The sequence below is a fragment of the Amphiura filiformis genome, chromosome 17 (assembly GCF_039555335.1).
Source record: "Amphiura filiformis chromosome 17, Afil_fr2py, whole genome shotgun sequence".
NCBI lineage: Eukaryota > Metazoa > Echinodermata > Ophiuroidea > Amphilepidida > Amphiuridae > Amphiura > Amphiura filiformis.
This window is the reverse complement of record NC_092644.1, coordinates 50751559-50764171: the sequence shown is the minus strand read 5'-3', so window position 1 is coordinate 50764171 and position 12613 is coordinate 50751559. Positions and strand designations below refer to the sequence as shown.

The window sequence follows — 12613 nt, the reverse complement described above, 5'->3', positions numbered from 1 at the left end:
TACCTGCAGGTGTGTTATGTCCGGTGGGGGCATAGATAGACGTGTCTCTCCCAACGCCCTGCTCTCACGCTGTATCAAAAATGCATCATTAGCCGTCTGCAAAAAATAGTACAGTAAAAACCATGTATTCATGTTTCTTTTAAGAACCAGATACATAGGCTATAATCTTAGAAAAATGTGTTTGAACACTTACTCTAATTCCCATGTTCTTCTGGAAACCAAGAATTATAATAGTGTTGCCTCAATGTTCATCTTCCATAGACGCCCTCCGCTATCCCCACCAATCAATGTTGGGAGAAGATATGGTGAAGATGAGCAAGTTATGCATTATAACATAGTACGGGGTAGAAGGGGGACATATCCATTAAGATCTTTTAAACTGTTCCAACAATTTTTCTTAGACTGTAGTAAGAAATAGATGGTGCACCAAATGGCAAAGTCCAGCATCATCTGTTAATGACGGCCAATAGTTCCATGGAGTGTGAACTGGAAAATGCTATGCCCACTCTGTGACCGCATATTTATCAAAGCGCAGTGTCTTGAAATCATTTGTTTAAATGCATCTCTTAGGCATCCAACTATGAGCAAAATTTGTGGACACAGTCGATAAAACAATAGGTTCTCGTAAATATGCAAGACTCAGTTTCCATCAAAGCAAAGGGACTTTACCCGTTGTGTAACTACTTGTGATTTATGTCTCTTTCATCTATGACCAAATGCTTCCATAAAGGAGGTTACAAATTGAAATGGCTCTCACAAAGATGTAGTTATTACTAGACCTCTCTTATTCTTAGAATTAGAGAAGGCAGACCTGCCAACCTTTGAGATCACAAAATAACTGTATTCTGAAATCCCAAAAGTCACATTTTTCAATAAAAAAACACATTTTCCAAAAATATCAAGCGTTGGCCAGCTTATGTACAATGTTATACGATCCACTGCAACTTGTACATGTGAGCAATGCTGAAAATCCACACTACAAATTGCACATCGTGCATGATTTTCTCCTTTCTGAGATGATTGTATGAATTTCCATTTCATGGAATACTCTGGTTTGAAGGATTGCTTCCTTTGTGATCTGTTTTGGAACTTTGAGTTGACAAAGTCCAAGCCATATTTAAAAATTCCATGCTCAAACTGATCATGAAACTATTGTCTTTGCTGGCATTCACTGCTCGATGCATGAATGGCAGCCATTGATGATTCTTGCAGGGTACCTAGCACTTTTGTATGCAATGTTCTGATTGGTTAATATGCCTTTGTTACATACCCATGCACCAATCACTTATGTGCTAGCTTACAAATCAGGGCTTGTATTTCATAGTCTACACTTGCAGCCGTTTCGAAATGGAATTTTTGGTCAAATGTCAAAACCATTTTTTTTTGTGGAAAAAATCTTACCTTGGCAGTCTTTTGTTGGGCAATCTTTGTTTTGACTTGAGCCAACTCATGTTCCAACTCTAGTTGAGTCTTAACTGGATTTCCAGATTCATTTCTGCAGAAATATGAAACAAGAGAGATATGAAACATGAAACAGAAATATGAAACATGGAATGCAAAGATAAAGCAAAAGTAAAAAAAAGATATTCACTACGTCCCACCCAATTGTTTTTCCCTCTTCATTTCTTTCATTTTAACCACATTTAATCATCTTAACTACTTATAAAACGTACACTGATCCATTCATTTCCAGGAAGGCAAATCTTTATCAATCACCAGGGGTCCATTTCACTAAACTTTACGAAACTTCGGATGCACTAAAGGCTGTATCATAGTAATTGGACTACCGTAAAACCCCGTCTACAAGCATATATAGTGTTTTTTATAAAAGCTTAATTAATTCGAAGCAAGCGTTAATATACCAATATAATAGATCGGTCTTAAAATAATACTTGTTTGTATATGCTTGGATCCGTAATTAATTTGCTCAAACTCCATAATGGCGACTGGATTAATGTAGCTTTCATCAGAAGCACACTATATGCTTGTAGACAGGGTTTTACGGTATTCCATTTGAAAGCCACACTCTCCTTGTGGAATATGTAGCTAAAGTTTGCCACAGAGGGAGTATGGGTTTCAAGTAGAATAGACAATTTGGTAACTTCCATTTGAAATACTCATTCCAATTGTGGAAGATATCAGTTCGGAGGCACTCGTAATTCACGGACGTCTCTGATTTCAAAGACGGGTCAGTGATTTAGCCCTCAAACACAGATCTTTGACATGTAGTTGGCCCTCCATGACCCAGCAGTAATTATAATTGACAAGCCCTGCTTTAATGTCTGAATTATTCCTTCCATAAAGTAGCAATATTGACACTGAATTGATAACAAGTAATTTTATGCAGATTGTATAAGATTTAGTGAATTTCAAGGCCATTTACCACACATGATACTTGACAATGGAGCAACACCACACACAACCATAATCCCAACCCTGCCAACTCCTATCTCTTGTAGTGGATGCAATTATTGTACAGTCTTCACTAGGCAAATTCATTTACCAATTTTTTAAGCTACCTACCTCTGCTCCACTGAAGTCACAATCACTGCCTCCCTGTGGATACTTTCTCTGTGGATAGCGTCTTTGTGGATAGCGTCTCTGTGGATAGCGTCTCTGGTGACAGCGTCTCTAGGTTCGTCCCTGGGGACAGTGTCTCTGGGGATATCGCCTCTGGGGACATTGTCTCTGGGGATATCTTCTCTGTTGATAGTGTCTCTATGGAACATGTTCATGTCCAAATTTTTATCTGCTACTGGTGACTGGCCAGCTACTGGCACCATCTGATTATTCCAATTAAAACTCACTGGCGTGCATGGTGCACCACCCCCGGGACCAGTTGGTCCTGCATTAACTTTAACAGGGGGTGTAATTTTGAATGATGTACGTGATGCTCTTGAGACAGGTGGACCCCATATCTGAGGTATGTACTCTTCCTGAATGAATGGGGAGACAACATGATGAGACGGATCGGTGCAAGGCAAGTCTGGTCTTCCACAGTGCTCTCGCCTCTTCAGTTCTTGGTTAAGCTCTTGGCTACGCTCAAAATGTGTGCAACCAGTGTGGTGATCTTGCAACTTAACTTTCTCCAAGGTTTTCTTCAGCTCTGCTAAGTCCATATTAGTGAATTCTGGATGTTCTTTACCTTGGTGTGGTTTCTCTAGTGCCATCTGTTCAGTTTCATTGGCAGAAACATGTTTGATTTGCGACTTGCTTACTGTCATTGTATACTTTGTATTAAGTTCTTTGACTGGCTTAAAGAACACAAAAGGTGCCGTGCTTGTCCAGGGATCAAAGTACTTATATCCGTGGGTTGCATCGTAGCTTGATGTGCCTTGACGTTGTATGGGCGGGGCGTCTCCTTGCCTCGTCAATTACAACAGAGCTTTTAGGCCTTCCTTGGTTGGATGATACTACTGTAGTAAGAGCAGAATGCTCCCAAGGGGATTTCACTTGGTAATCGTTGAGTTTGGCAACAATTTCTTTCTGGCGTTGTTGTAGCTCTACCAGGTTGGTTGGGATGTTAGCTGGTGTTTCTATGCTATTTAGAAATGGCCTCATCTTTGTTTTATCGTGTGCCTAAACAGAAAAAGGAAAAGGACATGTTAATTGCCATCCTTAGTCAGTGGGTGCGGTTAGCTTGTTTTGTTTATGCACTAAAATTTGATTTGTTCCTGGGTGTTGTCTATGAGGTGATAGACCATGTCATCATGTACATGTAACAAGCTTGTTGAGGCTTGTAGCATGTAGCATGATGCAAGCATAGGCCTACTGCGTAATACATGTACATGATCGTAGTAAGCACAACTGAAGTTGTAAGCAAGTTTTGTTCATTTTAGAATAAGGGGAGTTTTCATGCTGGTAACTTAATTTTTGCTAAATATAAAAAAAATCTACTCACAACTCCTATACATAGGATAGAGGATAGTAAAAAGTAAAAACAAAATTTACTATTATTTATTCTTTAATTACCACTTCAAACCTAGACACAATTTTAACATTTTCATCTCAAGAACATTTCAACAGACCTTTTCATTCCTCTCTAAATCTTGTAACGGATATTCCAACTCTTCACTCTTTGTCCACCCGTTGTCATGTCTTGAGAAAGCCGACAGATCCTCCTGAAATCCATCCGACTTGTCGCTCAACAAGTGTCCATGATGATAACGATCTGTGTCATGATCAGAGTGCAGGGGAGATGGGTATCTGAGCATTGGCCCTGGATGATCCGGCACCCTCCTGACCCCTTCATAGTGGAGGGGTGAAGGATGAGACTCTCTGTTGATAACATGTGGTGGATGCATGTAATCGTCTCCACTATCTTGGTGTCTGTATACAGGTGGTTTGGTTATATACTGGTCTTTTGGGACACCATGCAGCATGCGTCCATACTGAGTGGTAGACGAGGGATGTGGTGGCGGTGTGCTGGGAGTAGGTGGCATTCCAGTTGGGTAACCATGACGATCCCTACCATATTGATCTATTAAATACAAATAGGGCATAAGGTGAATAGTTAGTATTTAAAGCCATTATATATGAATTCCAGCATATTTTAATTTTGCTGTTATAACTGTCAGGGATGATTTTTGTCCATTTTAAGCCGCAATAACAAGGTCAAGTGAAAGAAATACCCATCGTCTTATGTTAGCTGTTTAAGTGGAGTTCTATGGGGAACTTCATGTCTGAAAATAAAAATGATGTCCAAATTGCTCTGTTGACATGACCAACCCATTTAAGTGTAAGTTAGGAAATGTAAAAATTACAAATATGCCAAAATGAATCAGGTTTGAAAAATTTAACCATTACATATTGTAAAATTGTACATTAGGTGACCAAAAAACACACCCTGTTCTACAGGCAGACAAACCTTTCAAGTAGGTTGGTCGGCTGCACATTTTTTTTCTGGAGGTTAAAATTACCCTAAAATTTCACCAAAATCTGACAAATCTGAAAAAAAAATATTTTCTAACATTTTTGGCAATTTTGCTCTAATTTTCACTTTTTTGTGTTACTTTAGTTAACGATTAGTTATAAGAATGAAACATGTCTTTTCCAAAAATCAGAATGAATAAATTGATATTAGACTTATAACAAGTCTTTAGACTTGATTATCACAGCATGTGAAAAACACCCTAAAATGCACATTTTTGGTTCATAAATTTGGCCAAACAGTGAAATTGAACTTTTATTGCCAATTAGAATTAACTAAATGAGTTTAGCTGTTTATTTTGGCAAAACAATAATATTTTTTTAATCTCAGTATTTTTCTAGAATGGGGAGTAGCTATTACTCTATGAGGATCTATGAGGACTTCAAACTTACCATAATGGTCAGGTGGTCTATATGGTACTTGCATGTCTCCCATAGCGTGTGGTGGATATTTACCAGGTCGTTCATCAGGCTCTGGAGAGATTACGCCATGATGTGGACTGTACCCCAAAACAGCATCCCTGAAATTAAAATGGTCAATAATTTCTTATAAATTTGACACTGATTGAAAGGGAAGTCAACAGGGAAGTTCACTGATTTTGCACACATTTTCAGGTGAGGATGGAATAGACATAATGATGAATGTCTATATCAAACCCCTATCAAAACAATGCAACCTGTAAGGATGGAGTAGACTCATCATGATATTGGTAAGCATTCTTGGCAAGCATTAACCCCTTGAGAACTACTTGCCGATTGGCCAAAAAGAAGTTTTCATTATCAATTGGCCCAATCAGCAACATTGTTAGAATAATTTCACCACGCAAAAAAATTGGGATGAATTATTTGCAAAGCTCCATTCTGATTGGTGATTGAAGTGAAGATATCATGTAATTGACCAATCAGAGGTAATACTAGATCGGCAGGTAGTGCTCAGGGGGTTAACACATTTCTGCTGATCCAATAGTTTACCAATAACACATATATCGGGTCGATCCAACATCCAATCCTATTATTAGTTGGGCCTTAATACCAACCTTGTCATCTTCCTCTCATTGATGAGTCCATCATCTGCCTCTGGGTCTACTATTGCAGCTGTATTTATGTATTTATCCAATGGGGGACTCGACATGCCACGTGACAACATTCTCCCACCAATCATAGATGACTGTGACATGGTAGACCGCACACTCTGGTTGCTATTCTGACGGTTGATGGTAGAAAGCAAACGTCTACTTTTGGAACGGTACCTTGAGTGAAAGAAAGAAACAACTGTGGCTTGATTACAGAAAGACAAAATATGTACTTGACTTGTGAAGCATTGGTTTTGACTACTTAATCACATATACATTTCATTTTTGAAGCAACTGGCTACACAAAATGTTGAATTATGGTCTAATTTACTTAAATATAATATATTGTACAATAATACTGATTTGAGGGGCATTACTCATTATATGGGTTGTGAAGGTTCCTATAGTGTAAAGCCACGATTTCTCGGCGATACGGAAGAACAGAAAAATTCACGGAATTCGGGGTTTGCTCACAGAAATTTGAAAATGCCACAAAATAGTGAAAAACTGTGTAAAATGTTGTTTTGTGTTGTGCAAAATAAAACAAAGAAAAGTGATTATATAGCAGTAATCAACCAATAAACAATCCATTCTAGCATTAACTCTAGGTCAACAATGCAAGATTCTGGCCATACTACACTAAAAGGTAAATCAAAATACACTTTTAAAACATGTTTGTTTTAACTTTTCAGTGCTTTATAGTGGAAAACGGAAAATCACGGAAATCGTCCAATTTGTAACACAGATTTTAAATTTTGTAACACAGAGAAATCGTGGCTTTATTACAGTGTAGCTATGACTCGTGTCTGGTTTCAAGTTTGCATTTGAACAACATTTTTAAGGCAGGGGTGGGAAGAGTGAGACCACCCCTTTCATCTACAAAATCATGCAAATCAGCCTATTTTAGTCTCTCCCCATCCCCCTCACCACTGTCTAACAAAGCCCATTGCCAACTTACTTGTCCAGTTCATCTTCACAGTGAGCAAAGGTGCAGTTATTGCCACGAGGGCAACCTCCTTTTTGTGTGATGTCACGGCACATACTTGTCTTGTATTTGATGTTTTGGGTTTGCTACAAGGAAGGAAATACAAAATAAAGATCATAATTTATGTTAACCATTCACATTCACCCTTATTTTAGGGTGAGAATGGGAGAGTTCTGACTGAAGGGACAGAGATCAAAGGCAGATGAAAACAGTACTGCAAGTGCTCTAGGCATCCCAAGAGCAGACTACATTTGCAAGCAAACACTCTCTGTGATGAAGAAGAGCCAGATAATCAAAATTATATAATGAAGGGCACTCAAGTCCTTGATGACAGTTGAGCGCTGGAGTATATTTGGAGTAAAGCTTTTGACCCTGAAAACACCTTAAAAATACCTTGTCCTGAGCAAGAAGTCATTGAAATCAGAAAACATGTTCCAGTGCTCAACCGTGATTAAGGGTCAGCAAAAGGACATCAAACGTCGACAAAAGGTCATATAAGGTTGACAAAAGAACATACATTTAAACCGGTTCATCACTGGAGTCCTACTGATGAGGCTGTTTGTGTATAGACATCAAAATAAAAAACGTAAATACCTGTGTTGAATTTCAGTTGAAACTGATACACAAGTGGATAAACCTACTTGAATTTGCTTGATATTCAAATTGAAATCTATTTTTGCTGGCAAGTGACTGTATACCCCTGTAAGTAGCAGATTACCAGCCTACCTATTGGTAGCCTTACTGCCCGAGGATGGTGACAGTTGGTTACCGAATATAATAGCTGATAAAAATATATTCATTTGCCTTCCGTTTCTGTTGGAAGTTTTTAAATTTTCTTGGTTAACCTACCTGTTGTTCAAGTATCTTTTTAGTGTGGCTGTGATGGGAGATAAACTCAACTAAGCCATGGACTACTATCTTGGTTGAAATCATAGCGTATTCAACATCCTCCCAGGCTGGTAGTTCTAGTTCTGTAACACATGAATAAAATATACCAATTAAAGCCTGACGATTTATGTCAAATTTGTTAGTCTTTCACAAAAAACACAAAATATTAGTAGTAATACATGCCAACATTATAAATATAATGCATAAAATTCAGGTTGAAAAGAATTATAAATGAAATTTATATTAAAAATGATATATGTGATGAAAATTCTTACTAAGAAAAACAATTTTCGTTCTTCCCTGTTGGATTTCCATGGAAATGCATCACAAAAGATCGCATTTACGTCACAAAAGATCATATTTCAGTTCCTGTTCTTTGAACAAAACAGTATAAAAACAATGTGTGTGTGACAAACCATAGCATTAATAGCTTCTACAGCAAGTTACTGAACCAGAACAGTTAAACATCCTCAAATTCAGGTTTGTGCATTTTTGGAACATATAGAGTATATAGTTTGATCAGCTCGTAAACGACAAGCCTTATAACATCGCGGATTAATATCAATTTATTTTATTTTGAGAATTGCCTTGTGACATCTCGCCAGAAGCATCACAAATTATTACTTGAAGTCTTATACTTTATCTACTTTATTTAACACACACAATATAGATCAAACGGATCAACTAAATCACTCTTAAAGTGGGTCTACTTTTCGGCGTAGTGGTAAAAGCTTAACAATTCCCGCCGATTATGAGCTGATCAAAGTATAGAAGTCCTATTGAAGCAGACAAATGGCAAAATGTGAAATCAATCTGATAAAGACAAGATCTGACATCAAAAATCAAAATAAAACTATGTTTGTACTTATCACAAGATAAGACTATCAAATATGGCCTAGTACACCAAGGATAAGGAATTGACACTTTCAGAGCAGGTTACTTACATGATAGACATGATATACCGTAAAAACTTGTAGCATATGTGCTTACTATCAAGCGCTTTTAAAAACATGCAAATTGTACCAAAGTCCAGCGCTTCACCAACTGAGTTAATGGGGTTAAGACACAAATTTGCAGGTTTACTTGTTCGTATCTAACTATGTGTATCAATGATTTGCTCAAAACCCTTTTCACTTAGGTGATGCTCTTCATTTTTGCATGTTTTTAAAAGTGCTGGATAGTAAGCACATGTGCTAACTATCAAGTTTTTATGGTATTAGGCCTATGACAAATCATCACATATTTATATTGGATCATATGGAGATGCAGTTAGACAAAATATTTTGTACAGAAAATCTTTAAATAATAATTTAAAAGTCAGTAGTTAATTATGGCTCAGATAACTGCCATGACCACTGACTGGAATACAACATAGTACAAAAGCTGTATCAAAATGATTGGTACCCATCAGCTTTCATTGATAATGGATGAGTCTGGCACATCAAAATTCAACATAAGATCCACATAAGTTGTAGATTAATTGTATAATAAGTCATAAACTATACATTCTGGACATTACAAACGTATCCAATATTGCACTTGGAGGAGGCAGCTGGGTTTTTCAATGAACATCAAAATGGATGGGTACCAATCATTTTGATACAACCTGTTTATTTTATTTTGTTAATTTCATTTGATTTCAGGGAAAGGCTAACTTTCCGACCTTTTTGGTCTTCCAGCCTTTTCCTCCATATGTACCGTGTTTATATATATTTTTTTGTGTAATGTCTTTGATTTTTATGGAAATAAAATATGAATGAATGAATGAATGAATGTATTAGGCTTTTTATTTCAACCTGGAGCCCAATTCAACAAAAGTTGTTCTTTCTTAGGGCCGTGCATAAACAAACACACATAATAACAAAACAATTACAAAAGCTTATTATCTATAGGCTTACACATATAAGCAGGGTTGATATTTACCAATAGTTTGAGGTGATTGGAAATAACCATAGAACTAAAGTAGAGAAGTCGGACCCTGCCATGTTAGCATAGTTAATTCTTATCTGAGATAAATGTCAGGACAGTTTACCTGGAATAGGATTGATATTGGCCAATAGTTTGAGATGGTCTCTCAGTTTACCAAGATTGGCTGGGTCACCAGATCTCTGTAAAGCGATGGTTAGCTCTTGTATGCTGGAGGTAAATGATGCCGGTGTCTGAAGCTGCTGGATTAAACATAACAAAGTCCAGATTCAATCAGTGTCTACTTTAATATTACTTGAACTGAATTCAATTATGTTGTACAATAATCACAAGAAATATCTAAAATGACATAAAGCAGAGCTGCCAACATTGGAATATGTAAATGCAGAAGATTTCTGTGAAGTGTAAAAAAGCTCAAGATGCCCTTACGTGCCAAGGGCAACGGCCCGAAAGCTCCTGGATGTTAGCTTTTTGAGACCCTTAAAATGCCTTTCCAAGGTTACTCAACCTTTTCTTTTTTTGCAAAAGGACATGACAGTGGCGTATAATTGATTTTGTTTTGATTTTTTAGCCAGATGGCTGCAAATGCAGAAGATTTAGCCAGATGGCTGCAAATGCAGAAGATTTAATATGTTTTGCAAAAGACAGAAGATTGTCGGCAAATGAGGAAGTCTTCTGCAGGATCAAGAAGAGTTGGCAGCTCTGCATAAAGCTTGGCTATTGTTAATAAAAATAAAAACAAATAAACAAACAAAATAGGTAACACTTTACTGAAACTGTAAATGGACAAAAGTGTTTGCTCAAATACTATAACACAATGATCAAAATATGTGCACTTAAAGACCTGTAATTCAACTGCCTTATTAGCCTATTCTATTTGGAAAGGTAAAGCCATATACAGAGGGAGTATGGGTTTCAAAATAACTAACCACAAACAATTCAATTTGATAAGCAAACTCCCTCTGTGATACACTTTTCTTAAATCTTCCACAGGGGTATAGTAGATTTCACATGGAATACCGTAAAACCTCGTCTACAAGCATATAGAGAGCTTCTGATGAAAGATAAATTAATCCAGGTGCCATTATGGAATTTGAGCAAATAAATTACAGATCTAAGCATATACAAATAAGTATTATTGTAAGACCAATCTATTATATTGGCATATATATGCATGTATCATATTAATCTAGCTTTCATCAAAAACACTATATATGCTTGCAGGCGAGGTTTTACAGTAGTTCAATTACTTCTGCAGCAAATTTACCTTGTCAATAATAGACTGCATGTGAGACTTGTGGTTGAGATCTCCATACAGTAGAGATGACCACTGCTCTGGTGAGATGCGCAAACCACCTTCCATTGCTATCTGTACTATCTGGGCATCGTGTTCACGTCTCAGGGCTTCGTAATTACGAAACTGCAAAGAGAAAGTTTGTGATATAAGTTGGAGACTGACTTTATGTTGTATCATAGGATTTAAGATTACATAAGGTTACAACCAAGTTATCACATATTCTTGCTTAAAACCTTGGGCTGGTACTATATTTTATCCACTGGTCATGACCGTTGATCAGCCAATCAGCGTGATGGTTTATCATTTCTGTGTTAACGCTCGGCACGCAGCACAGAGGTATTAAAAAGTTTACTTTAAATGACAACTTGAACTTACCTCTTCCTTGAGCTGCATCAGAGAACTTTCTTCCTCTCTCTTGGTTACTTTAAAACAAGATGCTCTGTATAGCAACTGAACAACATGACCCACACTGGTCTTGGATGCCTGGGGAAACTGCTGCTCCAGTTTCTGTACCACAAACATCACCAAAACTTTGCGTGACAGAGCAGCGCCATCCTCCAATGCGAGAAGCACCAGTTTTAGTGTCTCTTCCTGCATGGCTGTTTGAGCAAAGCATAAAGTTCAAAAGTTTGTTATTGGCAATTTGATTATTTTCCTTAAGGGATCTAGAATGAGCGTTTATTGCGTTTCAACAGTATTATTTGTGGGACATGAGAGCACCTCAGACCTATCGAATTGCATTCTGAATACGAAGCATGTCTTTCTGATATCAAATAATTTTCATTTTTTGAAAATCAAGATATAATACAAATTTTATGACAAATTATAAAAATTTGATATTTTTCAAATTTTTGATATATAACAGTCTTCGAAGTAAATTATATCAATCTAATGATATATTTGATTTGATTTGATTTGTTCGGGTTTGGACAACCCTGGATAACCCAAGAAAGCCTCTAGTGAAGCTTATTTCCATTGGGGTCCATTTGAACACCGAGGCGGGTTGGGAACAGTCAGGGGTTAACACCCTACTCTTTTCGAAACTGGCTGCGAGATACATGTACAGGTATGGCTCTCTGTACACGGGACCGACGGGTTAACGTCCCCTCCGAAGGACGGAGTACTTTCATAATTCGTTTGCCCAATTCTAAATGAACCAGGGGGAGAGCGGAAGTCTGAATTTAATCTACAGAAGTTGCCAATTAATTTCAGATTTTTTTTTTCCAAGTCAATATCCCAGCAAATCGCCACACTGAAATCGAACCCGGGACCTCATGCACTAAAGGCAAGTACCCTAACCATTGCGCCACGCTCTCCCTTATTCTTACACTTTATTCTTAAAGTGTATGTAGCAGGAGAAAAAGCCGACGTCAATTGAAAATTTTGACCTTTCATATTGAAGATATGGATTTTTTCCCAAAAAGACCTAATTTTTTTGGTGTTTTGGAAAAAAATCCATATATTCAATCTGAAAAGGTCCAATTTTCAATTGATCGTCGGCTTTTCATCCCACCT

At 37.3% G+C, this 12613-nt stretch overlaps 1 protein-coding gene across 1 annotated transcript in view; it reads right to left on the bottom strand.

The window, feature by feature from the left end:
- The window catches only part of LOC140137928 (uncharacterized), a 38015-nt gene that overhangs the window by 7948 nt on the left and 17454 nt on the right, over positions 1 to 12613 (bottom strand). Inside the window, 12 exon segments of the mRNA XM_072159734.1 lie at positions 4 to 96; positions 1402 to 1495; positions 2524 to 3329; positions 3331 to 3579; positions 4029 to 4480; positions 5323 to 5450; positions 5967 to 6179; positions 6961 to 7073; positions 7837 to 7958; positions 9908 to 10040; positions 11069 to 11221; positions 11474 to 11697. Coding sequence (XP_072015835.1) covers positions 4 to 96; positions 1402 to 1495; positions 2524 to 3329; positions 3331 to 3579; positions 4029 to 4480; positions 5323 to 5450; positions 5967 to 6179; positions 6961 to 7073; positions 7837 to 7958; positions 9908 to 10040; positions 11069 to 11221; positions 11474 to 11697 — 2780 coding nt within the window.